This window comes from Lissotriton vulgaris, chromosome 9 (genome assembly GCF_964263255.1).
Source record: "Lissotriton vulgaris chromosome 9, aLisVul1.2, whole genome shotgun sequence".
NCBI lineage: Eukaryota > Metazoa > Chordata > Amphibia > Caudata > Salamandridae > Lissotriton > Lissotriton vulgaris.
Genome location: NC_141697.1, coordinates 632,356,964 through 632,377,645, shown reverse-complemented (window position 1 = coordinate 632,377,645; position 20,682 = coordinate 632,356,964). Strand labels below are relative to the sequence as shown.

Sequence of the window (20,682 nt, the reverse complement as noted above, 5' to 3'; positions counted from 1 at the left end):
CTTTGACCACGGCTGCAAGATAGCGTGGCAGCACCGATGGAGACTAGTGGTGTGGACACGCGCCCAGTGGGAACCCGGTGCTTCCTGCAATACACATCTGCTGCTCACTGACGTTTAAACAAATGCAAATCTACCAGCTTAGCTGGAGATACACCACCACTCTATGTAATACTACACAACCGCCCTATCTAATACTGCACAACTTGGGCCATCTTATACTACACAACCAGCGCTAACACTACACAACCAGTGCTAATAGTGCACAACCAGAGCTATCTAATATAACAATGAGGCCAGTAGTGTCGAGGGAGAAAATGGCATCCGAGGGCCTTGCACAATAATTCACACTTTCTCTCTTAGCAGCAAAGTGTGATCCTGGCCAAATCATATAATCTGCCAATCCCCGGTTTGATAAAATTGAAAGCAACTAAACAAAACATATTCATTAAAAGAACTGGACGCTAAATAACTTATGCATCACAGTGTAATTTTACAGGCAAGTTCGCGTGACACTGGGGTGTGTGGCAGAAGCAGCACAAAGCACACAACAAACATTATGTGTCTTCGCTTTGCCCTCAGTATAAATTGTTAAACAGCGTCCACGTGAACTGAATAGCCTCACGGTTCTGTAGATAGCGAATGTTTTTGTGAAAGGCACTTAAACACTGTCTGGAGAGGGCAGGTGGTGGTCAAGGTACTGTTTATTATGCCATACCCGGCCTCTCGACTGATGCAGACTGTCTAACATTGGACATCACTAGTTAGGTGTGAGTAGAGACAACAAGCGCTGATACCTATTTACATCTTTTCAAGGACCATATGTCCTATAATGCAAAGGAAAACTGCATCTCTTGAGTGTATTTTGAATGTTCGAAGCCCAGGTGTTGTAGGGTGATTTGGGTATACCCCTAGATGTTTAAAAGTAGAGCACATGCTCTGCATAGGCTAATAAAAAGTAGTACCCCTTTCCCTAATGCCGTGCCTTGCAGTAAGCAGTGTATGACATTTAGAACAAAGTTTTAAATACAGTTTGCCAAACTTGCGCCTCTTGTTGGACTAAGCTGTCGTGAAGCCAGCAGCATGATGTAACTGCAGCTAGAAGACAATGTAAATTTGCGCTGCCCTTTGATAGAAAAAAATGTGAACTGCAAAGTTGTCTGGTGGATAGGTCAGAAACCAGGCTGTCTTTTCCTCGCATGTGGATTGCAGCATCTATTTGTCCCACAGTGTGTAGATCAAATTGAGGTTTTAGGGACCATATACAATGTGCTTACCTTCCCCCTTATCCTTGATTGTAAGTAGGTCACACCACCCAAAGCTTCCTGCATTTCCACACCCTTGTATTCTCTGTGTAATCACTGATTTTCCTGCAAGAAAATTGTGCCAGCCAAGGTATTCTTCCATTCTTTATGGATCGAGTTTCTGTGTCTTTGCCTATAAGTCTCATTCCTGTTCAGGTTTTGATGGAAAAGCAATTGTTGGCTAAGTATTTTTCAGTGCGTGGTAGATGACAATAACGGGGTGGCTGGCCGTTGCTTTTTCCTCAGAAACTGTGGATTAGCAATGTATATGGTTACTTGCCTTTCCTCAGAGTGAAAGATTTTGTGTGTTTTTGTGTAAGTCCTAGATTTTTCTGTGAAGAGAGGTAGGGAGAACGTAGCAATACACTTCAAGTCCCCAAATATATTGTTCAAACAGCAAGAAGTGAGATGTGGGCTGCCCTGCCTCTGGGTGGGTGTGTATGTGTGGGGCTCTGGGTGGGTGTGTGTGTGTGGGGCTCTGGGTGTGTGTGTGTGTGTGTGGGGCTCTGGGTGGGTGTGTGTGTGTGGGGCTCTGGGTGTGTGTGTGTGTGTGTGGGGCTCTGGGTGGGTGTGGGTGTGTGTGTGTGTGTGGAGCTCTGGGTGTGTGTGTGTGGGGGGGGCTCTGGGTGTGTGTGTGTGTGTGGCTCTGGGTGGGTGTGTGTGGGGGGGCTCTGGGTGGGTGTGTGGGGGGGGGCTCTGGGTGTGTGTGTGTGTGTGTCTCTGGGTGTGTGTGTGTCTCTGGGTGTGTGTGTGTGTCTGTGTGTGTGTGTGGCTCTGTGTGTGTGTGTGTGGCTTGGGGTGTGTGTGTGTGGTAGTAATTGCTGTCTGCTGAGCTCGTCCGTAGGGTACAATAGGTCTCACATTGCGAGAGATTAAGCTAATGGCAATGTAAATGACAAAACCAACACAGAAATACAAAGTTTGTCATTTACAATGCCAATAGCTCTAACTTTTCCAAAGGCGAAACCATTGCATTGTAAATGCTTGTCTTTTCTTTTCACTGTGTAGTACTGTTTACTTGAGGTCCTGAGGAATTGCAAATTAAGCAAGAATCATGTTGACCTGATCATAGGGTTTGAGGTAGTTCCACTGTGCCCCTTACAGCCTCTACCTCCCCTCCCACCTTTTAACCAAGGGAATCAGTCACGCGAATAAATGTCCTTGTGAATTGATTCACCTTTTTTAAAAATCACTATCCCCACACGACTACACCTTCACCTTACCCCTCACACGCTCACAACCATTGGCTGGAACAAAAGAGCTCTGACAAAGAGCGCCTTTCTGCTCCCTGCCTCAACTCTCCCAATATACTAATCCACACACTCCCTCTTTTATGTTCTTGGGGAACTTTGTACCTTCTGCATTTCATGATTGATTGGACATGTACACTGGACCCCGCTAAATATTGTCCAGAACTGGTTCCCTCTATTTGTACTGATTTACCTTCTCATTCCCTGAAGGAATGTGAATTTTGAAAAAAGATGTTTAAAAAGACTCTAAATAGTAAGAAAATAATTGGACTTCAAGGCAAGCTTGAAGGGCAAAGAATTAGACGAGATCTAAACGGCCTGTCATGGAACACAGATCCCTCTTGAAAGGTGTAAACCAATCCAAAGGACCCCCACAGATGGAGATGGTGAGAGAGAAGCTTGTAAAAAGATGAGAAATTGCAGAACAGATAGTCATTCTCACCAACAGCGGCTGATCACTTTAGAAGACTTATGAATCCCCATTGAGAGCACCATCTTCAGCAAATTTGCAGTTCAACAACAACATCACTGTAACAAGTCCTCAATGCAGGTGGTTTCACTAAACTAACAGGACTGGTGCCAAGTTGTATTCCTCACCCTCCTGACTGATCCCTGTCGCACAAGGATGCAAAGTCAGCCTGCTCCAATGAGTTCTACCATGATCAGGCACCTACCTCAAGACAAAATAAAATACTATTGTATCTGCAATATACAAGTAGAGGCAATTTGGGTGTGTTAAATCGCACCAACATCTTAAGGTTGCTGGCTGATATCCCTGAGCTAGAAATATAGCAGCCATAGAATTTATATCACCATGTAACTTGCAACAAACTGAGCCCACTGTGGTAACTTTCTCTACCAATAACAATGCTAAGTTGGTATATATGCACAAAGCGTTATTGTATGCATGCTTTGTAGATATTAAGGCAGCGTTTGATCAGATGTCAAGGAAGCTCCTTTGTGAAACCGTAAGATCCTGGGATATTCTATCAGGGCTCCTGAGAGCAATAGAACTCCTTTATTCGAATATCTGTTTGCGAATTAGTGTGTGATGGTAGTGTCCTTTTGAGAAAAAAATTAAATGGCTGAAGGTTTAAAGCAAGGTTTGTGGTACGGCCCTACCGTTTTTCTATTTGTATGTTTCTGATCAGACTGGGAAGCTTGATAGTCAGTTCACATTCTCCTACCTCTTGGTAACAAACCTATATCCAACCTGGTGTCGAGCTGGACGAGAGTGGGTCTGTAGCGATTGCTATCCACTCTCTTTGAGTACAAAGAGCTGAACAGTTTGGAGGTGAATCTAAAGAAGACCAAAATAATCATCTTTGAAAAACGATTGAACAAGCAGGGTCTATGGTGGATGGGTGGCACTCCTATCAAGAACGTCCCAGAATATAACTATCTGGGGATCAGGTTACACTCTAGAAGGTCTTTTAAAAAAACAAGATGATTTTATCAAAAATAAGGCTAATGCCCTTCAGGAGGTACTATTATGTACCCAATTCTGCATGTAAAATCTGAAAGAGACTATTCATTATGGATTCCTCACCTTAGAATTACCCCAGGTGTCATACTAGATCCGGAGAATTTTTCTTCAGCAGTACCCCCTGCGCGACGGTAGGTGGCTTTGGTCGACTCCGCGTTTATCGTTGGCATTGTGGTTGCCGGAATGATGTCATGGTACCTCAAGTCACTTTTTGACTCTTTTTACGACTTTTTGTCAACATTTATTTGAGTCTTCACGATTCCTGGTGCACAGGGATGTCATCTCGGCAGGCCAGCTTCAAGCCTTTTGGCTCCTGCCACAAGGTGATGTCGGTGACGTACCCCTTGTGTTTCTCTGGTGCCTAGAGCGCGACCACGACCAGTAGTTGTGCTCAGACTGCCGGGCCATGGCCCCAAGTTTTTGAGGAGCGGTCCCCAAAGCTTCTGGAGGACCGGCAGTTCGCTCTGCGCTGCTCGAGGTCCCTGTCGACATGGAGGTCGCGGGACTGGTCACAGAGCCATCACCACCACTCGTCGTCGAAGTCTTCGGTTAAGTCGAAGCACAGAAAGAAGGTGAAGTAGCACCATCGATCTTAGCGTTCTCCCCGTCCATCAGCCGACGGGATGCGGATGCTAGTCACCCGGCTCTGCCCGTGGAGCCTGTTTGGCCGACTAAGAGCCAGCCTCCCTCCCTTTCTGGGAGCCGGGCAACCCCTGCCCAACTTCGAAGTTTTACGAAGCCTTCCACTTTATTCAAAGTTTTACGAAGCCTTCCACTTTATTTTTGGTCGTCCCAACTCCAGTGGCGCGCCTTCGGACCCCGCGGACTCTTCTAGGGGCTCTAGGACTTTGATGCCTGTGGCTTCGACCCCAGGCAGCAGTGCCTCCAGGGATCCAGACCTGGATCCGGATCTGCGCCGACTCCATTGGCAACCCGGCCTTCCCATCGATGTGGACACTGAGCTGGACCGACGTCGCCCGACGCCTGAACCAGCACCAACCGGTACTTTTGTACCCCTGTTCTCAGTGAGGAGGACTAGGAGGGATCTGTGGACCCTCTGGCAGACCAGTTGGAAGAACCGGACTGGAGAGGGGAGTTGGGTGAGGTCAGTGGTCTGGACAGTTTTCAAGACCTTGGCATGCTTTATCCCCCTACCGTGGCTACGGAGGAGGGTACATCATACGCAGTGGTGTTGCGTAGGGCGGCTGAGGCCTTAAACCTTGAACTTCCTATGGTGGCGGTTAGGACTAACCTCTTGACCGAGGTGCTTCTACCGGCAGCGGTGTCTTCGGAGCCCCTTTTGGGCACTCAGTCCAAGCCCAACACAGGGGCTCCTGTGAATAGGATGATAGCCCACCGCCCTGCCCCGGGCGACCCCATTTATCTCTCACAACACCCCACCCCTGAGAACTTGGTGGTCCAAGCATCGACTTCCAAGGACGCATTCCCTACCGCACTGCCTGAAAGGGAAAATAAGAAGCTGGACCATCTTGAGAAGAAAATGTTTTCTTCCTCCAGCTTAGGACTGCGGTCCGTGAACACCGCATGTCTCATGGGCCGTTATTCCCATTCTGTGTGGGACACAGTCACGCAGGTGCTGCCACAGTGCCTGGAGAAGGCCCGGGCTGTGCTCTCCCGGGCAGTGGCCGAAGAGAGAGACGCAGTAAAGTTAGTCATACTGTGTGGGATAGACACCGCCGAATTGCTGGGCAGGACGATTTCAACGTTATTAGCCCTAAGACGCTACACCTGGCTGAGGTCCACTGGCTTTTTGGGTTATGTCCAAGCCACGCTTTTGGACATGCTCTTTGATGGATGTCGCTTGTTTGGCGATAAAGCACACAACGTGCTTGAGCGCTCTAAGGGCTACGGCCAGATCCTTGGGCCTCACTTCTACCTCTCACCCCGCTCAGTCTACTTTTCGCCCCTTTCGTGGCTACGAGCCACAGGCCTGCGCAAGCTGTCCAGCCTCTGCACGGCTGGGGAAGTTGGACCCACTGTCGTGGGTCTGGGGGTCAGCCCACCACAGCCCCCTCTGCAGCAGCCTCGAAGTCCTCCCAGTCATACCTTTCAGGGCCACCATTCACCAGTGGGCGGCAGGATTCACCATCACCTCCCCCACTGGCTCAACATCATGTCGGACAGGTGGGTTTTGCAGAAAGTCCGAAGTAGCTACGTCCCCTCCTTTGAGACTACCCCTCCATCCATGCCACCTTAGTTCCATTGCATGTTGGAGGATCACTTGGCCCTTCTCCTACAGGAAATTACGGCTCTCTTGGCCAAGAAAGCCATCGAGCGAGTTCCTGCCCTAGCAAGTAGGTCGTAGTTGTTTTTCTCACTACTTTCTGGTGTTCAAGAAGGACAAGGGCCTGCGTCCTATCTTGGATCTCAGGAACGTCAACCACTACCTCCGGAAGAAGTTGTTAAAAATGTTGACACTGGCTCAGGTCCTGTCTGCCCACGACCCTGGAGACTGGATGGTAGCATTGGACTTGCAGGGCGCTTATTTTCACATCACCGTCCTGCCAGCTCACAGGCATTACCTATGGTTCACGTGGGCCATGAGCACTTTCAGTTTACTGTGTTCCCATTTGGCCTTACCATGCCCCTCGGGTGTTGGCGAAAGTGATGGCGGTGGTCGCAGCTCATCTGCGCAGATCAGGGGTTCCCGTCTTCCCCTATCTCGACAACTGGCTGTTAAAGGAGGGCTTGCCCCAGGCTGTCGTCTCCCACCTCCAGATAACGGCCGACCTCCTGCATTTGCTGGGGTTCACTATCAAAGTCACACCTGATTCCCTTTCAGAAGCTCCTTTTCATCCGAGTGGTTCTGGACACAGCACAGTTTCTGGCTTATCCTCCCAAGCAGCGAGTCCAGGAATCATAGCCCATTCGGGCTATGATTCCGATCTTTCAGCCTCTGACCGGGTTTTGGTCAGAATGACCCTGCAGCTACTGGGCCTCATGGCCTCCTGGATCCTGCTGGTGGACAATGCCAGGTGGCATATGCTGACTCTGCAATGGGATTTGAAGTACCAGTTTGCACAGCATCAGGGGAATCTTTCCGATTGAATCCAGATCTCACAAGGCACTAGGCACTAGGCACAAGGCACTACCCATTAATTGCAATGGTGGCTAACGAAGCAGGATTGGGTCAGCGGTGGGTCCCTCTCCCCTCCGCAGCCTGAGTTCACGGTGGTGACAGATGCATCACTTCTGGGGTGGGGCAGCCTCATGGGAGATGTAGAAATCAGAGGCCTCAGGTCTCCAGCGAGTCAGGGCTCAACATCAACCTTGTGGAGCTTTAGGCGATCCGTCTTGCACTAAAAGCATTCCTTCGAGTAGTGCAGGTGTTCAACGACAATACCACCGCCATGTGGAACTGCAACAAACAGGGTTAGGTGGGGTCCTGGACCCTCTGTCAGGAGGCACTTCGTCTCTGGAAATGGCTGGAACATCAGGGCATGTCCCTGGTGGCTCAACACCTGGCAGGTTCTCTGAACGCAAGGGTGGACGAACTCAGCCGCTGGTGCATGATGGATCACAAATCCCGTCTTCACTCGGAGGTGGTGCAAGGTCTCTTTCAGCAGTGGGGAGAGCCTTGGTTAGATCTATTCACCAGCGAAGAGGACGCGCAATGTCAGCAGTTCTGCACCTTGGAATTTCCAAGGCAGCACTCGCTAAGCTACGCTTTTTGTCGCTAGTGGAGTTGAGGTCTTCTATATGCCTTTCTCCCGATACCACCTCTACCCAGAGTGCTGAAGAAGATCAAGCGTGACCAGGCCCAAGTCATTCTTGTGGCCCGACTGGGCACGAAGAGTCTGGTATCCCGAGCTCTTGCACATGGCCATTTATCCTCTGATCAGACTGCCCCTCCGGGAGGATCTTTTGTTGCAGCAGCAGGGGACGGTCCTCCACCCAAACTTGTTCCCAGCTCCGCATCCTTCTAAAGAGGAAGAGAGACTCCACCTTCTGGATCCTAAACATGCACATTCATTCTGGATCGCACCAAGCAATTCCAGGTGGATGACCAGCTCTTTGTTGGCTATGTGGGTGTCTAGAAAGGTCAGGCTGTGCAAAAACGGACCATCTCTTGAGGGGTCGTCCTTTGCATCAAAATCTGCTATTCCTTAGCGAAAAAGAAAACTCCAGTGGGTTTGTGCGCCCATTCCACCAGGGCAACAGCAGCCACCACTGCTTTGGGACGTGGAGTCCCCCTTCATGACATCTGCCAGGCAGCTACGTGGGCTTCATTGCACACGTTTACTAAACACTACTTCCTGGATAGCCAAGTCCGGAGAGGCGGCTTCTTTGGACGTTCAGTTCTTAAGGACTTTTTGGTGTGCACTTAGTTCGCTGACCCACCTCTGGGGTTGGTATTGCTGCGGCATCTATTCTAAGGTGAGGAATTCATATCTAATAGTCTTTCAGATGAACAAGTTACTTACCTTCATTAACGATATATCTGTAAGAGACATATATTAGTTATGGATTCCTCACTGCCCCACCCATCCTCCCCGTTCTGCGAACTTTCAGGGCCCTAGTTTTATGCACCAGTGGTCAGTGTCTTGCATGGCTCTGCGCTTCTGGCATGGAATGTCATATAAAGAATTCACATCAGCACGGAGGGGTGGCGTCTAAGTTGATATCGCAATGTCATTCCGGCGACCACGAAGCCAACGACAAAAGCGGAGCAGACCAACGCCAACTACGGACGTGCAGGGGTACTGCTGAAGAAAAATTCTGTGGATCCAGTCTGACGCCTGGGATTCTAAAGTGAGGAATCCATAACTAATATATGTCTCTTACAGATATATTGTTACTGAAGGTAAGTAACTTGTTTGTTACTCCCGATTCTATCCTATGGAAGTGAGATCATGCTGGGATCCAAATCTAACCTAGTAGACGCTCTGATGATAAGAATTTACAAATGTACATTTTGGCTGCCAAAATCTCCCTTGCCTGCCCAGGTGCATCTAGAACTGGGCCTCCTTAATCAATCATGGCCAGGAAATCCACATACATCAAGCTGTGTCATAAGTTCAGAGCAGCAAGCTCCAATGCATTGGACAGTTTTATGGAATGGGCTAAAGAAAGTAGGGGGCAAGACCACTCATGTTAAGTATATGGAAACCGGTTTGTGAATGATCCGAAAGGCATGGATCCTAGGAATTAGCTGCAATTCATTTTAAAAAGTGGTTAACATTAACACTCTGCTTGTCAGTAAAGCCCTTGATAAGGAAACCCATGTTCAGCGGTCTCATGCCTCCATGGTACATGGCGTCTTATAAGTCTCTAGGAAGGCAGCGTACCTGGAACTTAGTTATTCACAGCAGACAAAAAGTCAACTAACCGCTTCCGTGCGGCGCACATTTCCCAGCTGTGCAGGCGAATTCTACGTGTGCGCAAATCGGACGGCCCCCGTCCATCTAACGCACCCGCCCACTATGACTTCAGACTGCCGGGGGACGTTAGACGCACGGAAGAAGCTAATGTCCTTCCGATTGGGGGGCCTTATCAACATTGGACTATTATCCAAAGTGGCAAAGTTGGCCAACTGACGCTTTTTGTTCCTGTATTATTAGAAGCATGCAGGCCAGGGTCCAACACCCTTAAAGTTTGAACTTGTAGGCAGTCCGTTATTGCGGCCCTGAATCCGCAAAATACTACACTGTACTTTAAAGTAGTAAACTTTCACGACTACGTTTAGGCCTATGCTCCAGTCCCAAGAGATTAAATGCTGAGTCATGGACCATATTTTTATCTCCTTTTTAGACATACACTCTTAGTTTTAAGGCTGGATGTTCTACTTTATCTTATTGTGGATTTGTTTACATTGAGAGAAGATGCCTATACTTAGGAATCAATAATAGGCGTGCCTTTTCCCTCCTGCTATTTCATCTGCAATAAATACTGTTTTAGGTTTTAGGTTTTGTTACTTAAAAGACATAGCAATCCCAAATCGTCCCCATGCGTATTATCGAAGGAACCCGTTTTCCCTTGCCCTGTGCTTTTTTATGCGGGCACTTTGTAAATTACTGTCTCAGAGTTGAGTTAAATTCTATATATTTTCGTTCAACAATTGTAACATTTCTTGTTCGTGCCTTGTTTTTATGTGATGCTCAAAAAAGTTTTTTATTGCAATCCTTATAACATGTTCTGTATTTTTTATTTTTCTTAAATGTTTTTGATTTGCAATGTTTTTTTTTAACTGTACAATAAACATACTATTAAGTCTTCGATGGCAAGACACTCGAAGCATCCAATAGCTTCTCCTTCACTGTAGATCCAGACTGTACAGTCGACGTCATCACAATATTCCTTGACAGTACTTCTGACATCACTGCACATTTCAACATCAACATTTTCAACAGATCTGCCTAAACAGAGGTTGACATAATCGCTGCCTGCTGATCTCATCTCTTGAGAGCTTCCACGCTGTGTCGTCCTGGCTGAGAACCAACTGCAGACTACTCTGCAACCGCTTAATGTACTACACACTCCTAGAAGGGCTCCTTCCTTCCTTGGGAGACCCAGATTCCCATACACACCCAAGAGATGCAAACAAAACAGCTCTCTGACGCTTCTCTGTGTGGCCTCGTTCACAAGATGGAGGCTCCGTATCCTCACCTACTATACCTGCAGCATCTCTGGGGAGGGGGTATCCACTGGACAATAGATCCACGTTCTTAGATATTACTACAAGAGGAGTGGCAAAATTAAATATTCATTTGAAAAAAACTGCAGCCAATGGTGTCATGATTACTAATGCACTTCATCCAAGGACATTACTTAAGCCAGTTCTTCCATTGATGTCGAACTTCTTAAAAACCAGCAGAGGAACACCATTAATGCAGAAACACGACTACAGATTAACCGCATCATTGCTACTGTATATTCCCGTGCTTTGCTGCAATTTTCAAAATCCCTTGTTATGTGACAAGGTCAACTCGTCATAAGCACAGCGCAGGTAACACCCATGACGAGTTGACCTTGTCACAAGCATCGAAGGGGTTAAGAATTATCATGCAATTAAGCAAGATCCAGGCTTCCTCTGGGCAGATCCCTAACAAGAGTTCATTATTGTGCTATCGGTTAGAAGAAGATATAAATGCACCCGCTCCTGAAACCTCTGCATCACCCAACAAGGAAAGATCATTAGTTTCCATTGAGGTAGTTGCTAAGTCCGTGTATGCAGAGGAATTGGTGGCTTCTAGAAAATTCCATGGAGTCACATCTGAAGTCTTCTTCTTCTTGGTTGCACCTCACTACCCTGGAACCTGGAGTACAACAGAAAATCCTTAGCCTCTCTTTTTCTGTCTTTTCTTTGTTTGGTCAGCATACAGAAAAAAACATTCCGAAGAATAAATACAAAGAAAAAAGTTCAAGTGCAATTATAAACAGAACCATCACTGCTAACCTAGGAGGGTTCAGTATCCATATTAGAATATTGGCAACATCAGCATAGAAGTACCAGTAATACCCTTGTTACCCAAGGGGATCCAAGACCAAGGCAGCACAATCACAGCATTCAGGCACTTAAAGGCACCAGCATTCCAAAAGCCATCAACAACACTTAAAAACCACATCCCACTCCATTTGCTACTTTACTGAAGGAGCAGAATCTTTTTCTAGGAAAAGTGGGGAAAAGTACAAAACACAAGGAAGTTCCAACTATTGTAAAGCATGGCTAATCTGTACCCTTCATGGCAGTACCAACATCAATTTCTCCAAAGCCGACCTCTAGGTTTGTTAGCCTCCCTGAGAAAAGAAAACTTCATACTACTGAAGAACCATGTAATTGAACTAGTGCTACCCGCATACAGGGTAAAAGGAATCTCTTCATTATATTTTCTGCTTTAAATAAAAAGCCAGAAGTGGAAATTAAGATCAATAATAGCTCTATGAAAGACCAATAAGTGGATTAAAAGGGAATGTTTTGCATGTAAGCCCTCCATCATATTTTCACTCACCTCAGATAAGGCAGTTTATTGTGTGCCATATATCTTCAAGATGCCAACTCCCATATTCCAATATCCAGAAAACAGATAAAGTATCTGAGGTTTGTAGTAGAAAAATCACAGAAAACATCCTTTCCTTTAGTTGTTAATCAACTCCTTGAACTTTTTTAAATGCTTGGCAGTAGTGACAGCCCGCCTTTGTTGTCAAGGACTATTTACTCATCTGCACATAGACTGTTGGGTGATAAAGGCACACAGAACATGCAAAGCATCCAACAGTGCATCAAGATTCCACCATAATTGAGGTCATGGTTCCCTGCATTTACATTGCCCCGAATGCATTAACATATGAGACCAGTAGTCTCGGAAGAGTAACATTTGGGGTGAAAGAAACGAAATCTCAATATCTGCAAGGCAGTCCCTCTCATTGTGGTGCAGGGGAGTAATCCTACTTCAAGTAAGTAAGTAAGTAATTTTATTGTTTTAGGTTAATTAAAACCATTACAAAAGTACATTGATAGCTCATACCTTCGGATAAAAGATTTTTAGAAAAATATATTATTTTTAAAACAAGAGAATTTTGATAAAAACAGTTTGGTGCAGGTGTGAGGTCCAAGTGTGGTGTCTTGGCCAATATTCAACTAGTCCGGTCTGGTGCCATCTTCCAGATTTTCTTAGTTTCAGTTCCAGACATTTCAGGAATTTGACCATCTTCCCATTTAATGGGGGATGGCCTGGGTCGAAACAAGCAAGAACCGCTTGTCTGCGTGTGCGGATTTTTAGTTCATTGAAGGCAGTTTTTAACAGGGCTACTCTTTCCTCTTTCAGCCTTGGGCAGGTGCATAGTAGATGTTCGAAGTCTTCATACTCTGCACCGCACAGCCTGCATTTTGTCCCCCAACCCCTTCTCAGCCATGGTTGCAAATGCGGAATTCAGGGTAGAATTCCTAGCCTATGTTTTAAGAAGGCTTCTTTTGATTTCCTGCCATACCCCAGACCAAAGTATGCTTGTAACCCAGGCGATTTGTATGTGGACAAAGTCATCCATGCGTGTCGCCTTTGTGAAAAGGTCGCATTATCTTCCAGGTGCGATTGACTTTTTATGCTCTTGTTTACAACACGCTTGAATTGCACATGCGGTAAAGGAGTTTCCCATAGTTCTTTTAGACCCGTGACAGTCAGGGATTCCTCTAGGAAAGTTTTCGCCGGCAGTTGAAGAGAGCTGCTTAGGCCTAGCCATAGCAGATGGTTCCGTGAATTTTCTGGCGAGTTCTTTATTTTCTGCCAGCACTTTATGTATGAATCTCTTCTTGCAAGCTTTTGGGAGGTCAGTCCAAACTCTAACCGGATCTGGGCTTGTGAGGTGTAGGTTGGCAGATTAAAGAGAAGTCGGTAGGCCTTTGCAATGGTTGTGTCCAGCAATTTCTCATCTATGCCTTTTAGAGCCTCACTGCCGTATGTTATAGATGACTCTAGCTTGACTTGTGCCACACGGAGCAGTGGGAGTAGAGTGGGACCATTCAGATTAGACTTTAGCTGTTTAAGCGTGGTAGCTATCAGCATCCCTTTCCTCTTGATTGCCTCTAGTTGGTTCATAAAGCGACCTCCTTTATCGAACAATATTCCAAGGTATTTGTACTCTGAACAATTTGCAACAACCTTTGTTCCAAGGAACCAAGTGTGCAGCTTTTTGTTCCCATTTATGGACAGAACTTTGGTCTTGTCGATATTTATTTCTAACAGGTTCGCTTCGGCATAACCATGCAGTGCATTAATGAGGTTTTGGAGACTTACTTTAGTGTGGCTGACCAGGACCACGTCGTCTGCGTAGGATAAGCTGGGCAGAGCTTTGCCCCCCAAGCGTGGAGCGTGCGCGTTACAGGTTTCTAGGGCAGGTGGTAAATCGGCTGTAAATAGGTTGAAAAGGGTCGGTGCTAAGACGCACCCTTGTTTTAGGCCGTTGGTGGTCGGATTGCGCCTGGAAAGGTGTGTGCCGTTGCCGAGCTTTATCTGGACCCACGTGTTGGTGTGCAGTTCGATCAAAAGGTTCTGTAGGGGATCGGGGATCCGCCAGGAGGCCAGTTTTCTCCAGAGGTAGCCCCGGTTGACGTTATCAAACGCCGCCTTGAAGTCGACAAAGCAAAGGTGAAGAGCCTGTTTGGTCACCCTTGCTTTGTCAATGAGTTGCGAAATTGCCAGCAGGTTTGTCGTTGTTCCCGTTTCTCTGCTGAAACCAGTTTGGCTCGGCAGAATTATATTCTGGTGTGTACTTCAAGGTATTCCTTTCAAACAGGATCCCCCAGCTCAAACTCTTGTGACCGATGGCTCTTTCAGGATGGTGAGCACATCTGGGAGCACAGTTCATCCAAGGGCTGAGAAGGGTAGCTCACATCACATCAATTACTTCGAGCTGAGAGCATCCCAATTCGCTGTCAAGTCCTTCCTACCATCTCTGACAAAAAGCAAAACTTCTCATTTGAATGGACAATAAAATGACTATGCTCTACTTAAACAAACAAGGGGGTACGAGATCTAGACCTTTCTGAGTCAAAGAAAACCTGGCCAGAAGCCTTTGACGGGCCTTTAAAAAAAACAGGAAATATATCAGGAATCCTGATCCTGCACTGCCATCTGGACTTCTGGAGCCGAGCCTATGAAGAAAATCACTAATGGTAGTGTTGATCTTACAAGACATGTATTTCCATTTTCATCCTACAGCCCCATAGATGTTACCTGCGGTATCAGTTGAGTCCGCAGCATTTTCAGTTTTCTGTTTTTCCCTCTGGCCTGATCAGTGTACCTGGGGTGTTCACAAAGGTGATGGCTGAGGTTGCAGCCCATCTGTGGAGGTTGGGAATATCAGTATTCCCATATCTCGACTGGCTTCTGAAGGCTGGCTCACTTCAAACTGTTGTGAACCACCTACAGTTGGTGGCTGGTCAGTTTGACATTGTAGGTATTTTACATCCCCCTTGGGCCGGCTGAGCTCTTTGCCAGGGCCGGTTTCGGTTACCAGTCTGGCCCTGGTCACACCTCACTCGTTCACAACTAGTTCCCTTCATTGGATCCATCCTGGACATGGTGCTCTTCAGAGTCATTCCTATGCCTCAGTGAGTCCAGGAAATTTGGACTAGGCGCCTGATATTTCAACCATACAGCCTGGATCTTTGTGAGCTCGGCTCAGAGGCTTCTGGACCTATTGACATTCTGCATCCTGCTTGTGGAACACACTATGTGGCACATACCTACTCGGCAGTGGGATCTGAAGTGGGTTCACCACCAAGGATTCTATCAGATTCCAATTCGGCGTCAAACAAGACTGGGAAAGATCTACCGTGGCGGCAGCTTGACCTAAGTTGGATCAACGGCAGACCCATCTCTCTGCCCCACCCAGAAATAACCCTTGTGAAGATGCATCATTACTGGGTTGGGGAGATCACCAGAAGAGTTAGAGATGAGAGGATTCCGGTCTCTGGTGGAGGCTTGCCTCCACTTCATCCTGATGGAGTTGCGAGCAATTAAATTGGCGTCAAGGCATTCCTCCCAATCATCATGGTGGAACGGGTGCAGGTTCTTAAGGACAACACGACTGCCTTGTGGTATTGCAAAAAACAGGATGGATTGCAGTCGGGGCTTTGAGCCACAAAATGGCTGAAAACACAGGGCATTTCCGTGATAGCCTGCATCTGACAAATTTTTTAAATGCCACAAGCGGATTAACTCAGCCAAATATGCCTAGTGGATCACGACTCGCCATTACAGCCAGAGGTGGCACAGGGAACCTTTCAACAATGAGAGAGAATCATGGCTCGCTGTATTTGCCACCACAAAAAACGTGCAGTGTCAAAGCTTTTGGGCATTTGAGTTTCTAAGCCAGTCTTCTTTAAAAGACAACTTTTGCCCACATGGGGTTTGGGACTTTTCTACGCCTTTCTGTTCCTACCTCTTCTGACCAAAGTACTCAAGAACATCAAGAGAGACCAGGCCATTGTCTTCCTGGTCACTCCGGACTGGGCGAGGAGAGTGTAATACCGAGAACTTATTGCTGTGAGCACATGCTCTCCAATCTGGCTACTTCTTTAATAATAATAATAATCCACATTTGTAAAGCGCACAAGCACCCGTAAGGGATTCTAGGCGCTGGGGGCCGTCGGGAAGATTAAGCAAGCTATTGCCCCGAGTCACATGGTGCTGGGCTAATCTGCCGCCGGTGCCGGGGATCGAACTGTGATCCCCAGATTCCGGAGTCAGTCGCCCTAGCCGTGGCCCCACACCTCTTCCTGAGAATCTGTCTCAACACCAGGATCTAGTCTTTCACCCGAGCCTACACATTATACGTGGCGAATGAGTAGTGACAGTTAATTGCATTCAGTCTTCCTGCGAAAGTGGTTACTGTCATACTATCGGCCAGGCATCCCGTCACCAATACTATATATCCTAGATGCTGGAAAATGTTTGAGTGGTGTTCCTCTTGTCACATGCAATCTTTCCGAGCTTCTATATCTGATATTTTGTTATTTTGTATCATTAGCCATACAAGAGTTTGCTATTGCCAACATGAAAGGTTACTTATGGGCCTTTTTGTATTTACTTGATCTATTGTCTCTCTTTAAATCATCTGTTGTGATGTGTTTTTTTTGAAGCGGCTGAACCATATCTTCCCACATACTCCTTTTATAATGCCACAATGGGATCTAAATCTTGTTTTGATCTACCTGAGGTGCTTTCAATTTGATCCTGTGCACAGTTGACCTTTTATGCCTACTTGTGCTTAAAACAGTATTCTTTATCTCAATAATATCTGCCAGGTCAGTAAGCCAACTTTGGGCCTCGTTATCTCGTCTTCCGTGTGTGTTCTTTTTTCCTGGCAAATTAGTCCTTCAAATGAAGGCAGCATTCCTCCCCAAAGTGATCACGCCCCTTCATGTAAGACAAACCATCAACATATCAACATTCTTTAAAGGAGGAAGAACGGCGGCATAATCTCAATTGTAAAAGGCCACTTAGTTTTTACATCAAGAAGACGAGGGAATTTTGACAGGATGACCAAATATTTGTTAGGTTTTCTGAAACTAAGAACAGCAAGGCAGTACAGAAAATAAACATCTCTAGATGAATTGTCTTATGTTTAAAGACCCGTTATAGGCTAGCTAAAAAGCAACCCCCAGAGGTTTTGCGTGCTCACTCCACCAGACCAGAGCCAAAGCTGCTAACAAGACATTAGTAAGCAGTATATCAGGCCTAGATATTTGTCAGGCTGCTACATGGGCTTGCCTCCACACGTTCACAAAGTGCAACTGCCTGGATTGCCAGGTCTGGCGAGGTGAGCATTTTACCCTATATGTCCTGCATGATTTCCACGTACCCACCACCTGGAAGGTACTGCTCTGGTATCTATGCAAAAGATGCAAAAGATGCAAAGTCTGCTGTTAGAAGTTTATCAGAAGAACAAGTTACTTAACTTTGGTAATGCCTTTTCTGGTAAAGAGCATCTAACTGCAGATTCCTCACCTGCTCTCTCTCTCCTACCTCCTTCTCTGGAATGGACTAATTCCAGAGAAGGAGGAAGGAACTCTTAATAAGATTTGATCTCAAAAGAAAATGCACACAATTTGAACTTCGATTTTTATGGGCAACATGTTTGTTGGCACGGATGGAGTTCAGAAAGAAACTTGTGCTAGCAAGTGGCATATATACACTGGTCCTGATGTCCCATCCACACGGGAAGGAGTGTGACAAGAGAATATAACTCAACCTTTCGGCTCTGGAAGGAATTACTTTGCAAACACTTCCTGCACCAGAAGGTTCAGTTTGTAGGTCAAGCCTTGGCAGTGCATGCACAGCTCTGCGATGCATGCTGAAATGAGTATGGACTTCAAACCCTGCCCACTCTTCACCCATATTTGTGATTGGCTTGTGTCATTGTCCTTCGTAAAGGCTGGCTTCTGATTTGTTAATAGGCTTGTTAGTGCCTCCTTAGTACCGCTTTGTTTTCATTTGGAACCTCCCATGAGACTGGCCCTTTTACTTCTGTTGTTAATCGGTAAGTGTTATTTAGTCTAAAAGCACTATTTTCTTTAATGAGTTTCTCCTACTGCAGGCACGACATGCTTTGCTGCAACATTCAGCTCGCCATGGGGCGTTCACTCTCCAAGCAGCCCAGGACAATGGCGGCTGCTTCTTTGAAATTAAATAGGTATTGCATTTGCAAAAGTTTGAGCTATTGGCATTGTAAATGACAATGCCTTTTATTTATGTGTTAACACAGATAAATAAAAGGCATTGTTATTTACAAAGCCAATAACTTAAACTCTCACAAAAATGCGAGACCTACTGAATTGCAAATGCTTGTTAATCTTGCAGTGTAAGCCTATTGCGCTTCACTCTTAACCTTTTTTACTGATATAAAAACATATGTCTTATGTAGTATTTCGTTGTACTTGCGCAAAGTGGGGAATTATTCTAACATTTATGACTTTGATCAAGATTCCTGAGATCCATAACCAGGACTACAAGTAACAAGTTCTTTATTTACACATTCTCCACAATACACTACTGTATTAGTATCAGTACAATGAAAGGTTCACAGTTGGGACAAAAAGTCCTTCTAAAGAATTTTGTTCGAAACTACTTCAGTCCCCACCACCGTACATTTCTTGTTATTCTTTGCAGTGCACATTATCTATGATTTGTTCTGTAAAAAAACACAAGTAGCTTGCCTGTGGTACAAAGTCACATAAAAACTAGCCAGCCTCCACCAGGTGTTAAAAACAAAACTCCGGACATAGAAAGAACGAGCACAAAGCCGAAACCTGAGGATCGTGCCAACAGGAGGTAGGGCAGAGTTGTCTCGACATCACACAGCAGTGTCATTTAAACACACCCTTCTCAATGACCACCTTTGTCAGCAAACTTTATTTCAAAGAAAAGCATAATACCGTTACTAGTTCAGCCCCTTGATTGCAGAACAATGCATAGCAAATGACATTAGACCTATTAAAGTGCAGTAATATTGTTAAAGGGATGTAACTGGTTTCCTTCCTCTAGAACACGTGGCGTGGTAGTCCCCCGTTGATTCTTAAAGCCGTAGCTCGTTATAGCCACTCACGAGTATTTACCATATAAAGGGATGTCTCCATTCACCAGTAATGTGACTTCAACCTATCCGTACTGGCAACATAAAAAAGCAGGTAGCAGGGCCATTAGAACTAATAAGGTAATAGTTATTTTGCCCAAGCCACCCATATCACCAAACTCGTTTTGGTACCATTTATTCAGAACGTTAAATTTCCATTGGTAGTTGGACGTTGATAAAATTATATGTTGAATTTAAACCTACATTTTAGCTTACGCAAACTTTCCAGTTCACAAAAGGTGGAGGTAAAATGTTCTCTATCAACCCACAAAATGATTCACATGCCCAGTGGGGCATTCTAAATGGGTTTGTTCGAATTGCCATTCCATGGATATCAACGGTCATCTGCAAATATCAGTTGAAGTCCTTGAGTTCCTGCAATATGATAGCTGATAGAATGTCTAGTATAATATTTCGTACTGGCAAGCAGACTTGGGTCCGACCGGTGTCATTTTAGATTTTGTTCTTTGTTTCAGAGACCTTTCCACAGAGGGCAAAGCATCTCCACTCGTCGGGGAAACTGCATCAGAGGAAGAAGGTGAGGATTACAGTGACTTGTTTGTGAACACAAACCGAGCAAACTATGAATATTCAGAAAGTGAGGATTCAGAAGAAGAAAGTGATGAAGAAAAAGAAAAGTAATTCATGTGGTGTACGGCTTTGGGGATTTTCAGAATAAACATTTTCCCAAAAGCTGCTGGGCGACCACGCCTTGTGGTAGCATGTGGGTATCCAGTCAAACTGCTTTTTACTGGAATGCTACAACAATGGCAAATATCAGTGCTCCTGCAGGGAGTAAAAGCAGCTAAGCTTTGAAAGGACGAACCAAAAGAAAGATTGTAATGGTGAGAAAAATCTGTAGGAGTTGGTTGGTGAATGTGGGCTGGGTGTTTCTATGGAAGATAGAATGGCCATTCATGCTCTCGTCTACGATTAACATGAAAAAGAAAAAAAACTGTAATCACCAAACTTACCTTTAAATCAAAGACTGAACGCTCTGAAATGCCAAGTATTTGGAATCTCAGCACCTGTGTGTAAACCACACCCGTTTACTTGCTCGTTAGCCTTTTATTGAGACCAATCAGAATTCCATTTTTTGTTCTTCCTCCCCAAGGCTCGAGTTGAGAAGTGTTTTGTATGTTGTAGCTTATTTGCTAAAGCTCACATTTCTTAGCTTTCATAAAGCAATCTTGATATCACAAGTGCAATGTTTAAGAGCAAACTTTTTTATATATATATAAGTATAAATATGTCTGTGAAGAATAATTGCATTCTGAAATAAACCTACGTTATAAACAAAATTGCCATACATGGTGTCTTTTTTTCATGTGAATTGTTTATTGGTAGGCTTCCCCAATGTGGGCCCAACTACTTTTTGGAGCAGGAAATTCTAGACGTGCTGGGATTACATTTAATGTGAAAGTGAGCGGGATTGTGGTTTCACATTTGAGCAAGATGGTGGCTCTTTTATCCCACTGCCCATAACTATTACATTTTACTTTGAATTGAGGAGATATCACAGTGTGCCTGACCATGTTCTGATATGCGAAGA

At 45.6% G+C, this 20,682-nt stretch overlaps 1 protein-coding gene across 2 annotated transcripts in view; it reads left to right on the top strand.

Annotated features, from left to right (window-relative positions):
* EIF1AD (eukaryotic translation initiation factor 1A domain containing) overlaps window positions 1–20,431 on the top strand; it is a 346,850-nt gene extending 326,419 nt beyond the window's left edge. For both annotated transcript variants that reach the window (XM_086938293.1, XM_086938294.1), the window contains one exon: window positions 19,607–20,431. In XM_086938293.1, coding sequence (XP_086794419.1) covers window positions 19,607–19,772 — 166 coding nt within the window. In that variant the 3' untranslated portion in view covers window positions 19,773–20,431. The remainder of the gene's footprint in view (window positions 1–19,606) is intronic.
* The last annotated feature ends 251 nt before the right edge of the window (window positions 20,432–20,682 follow it).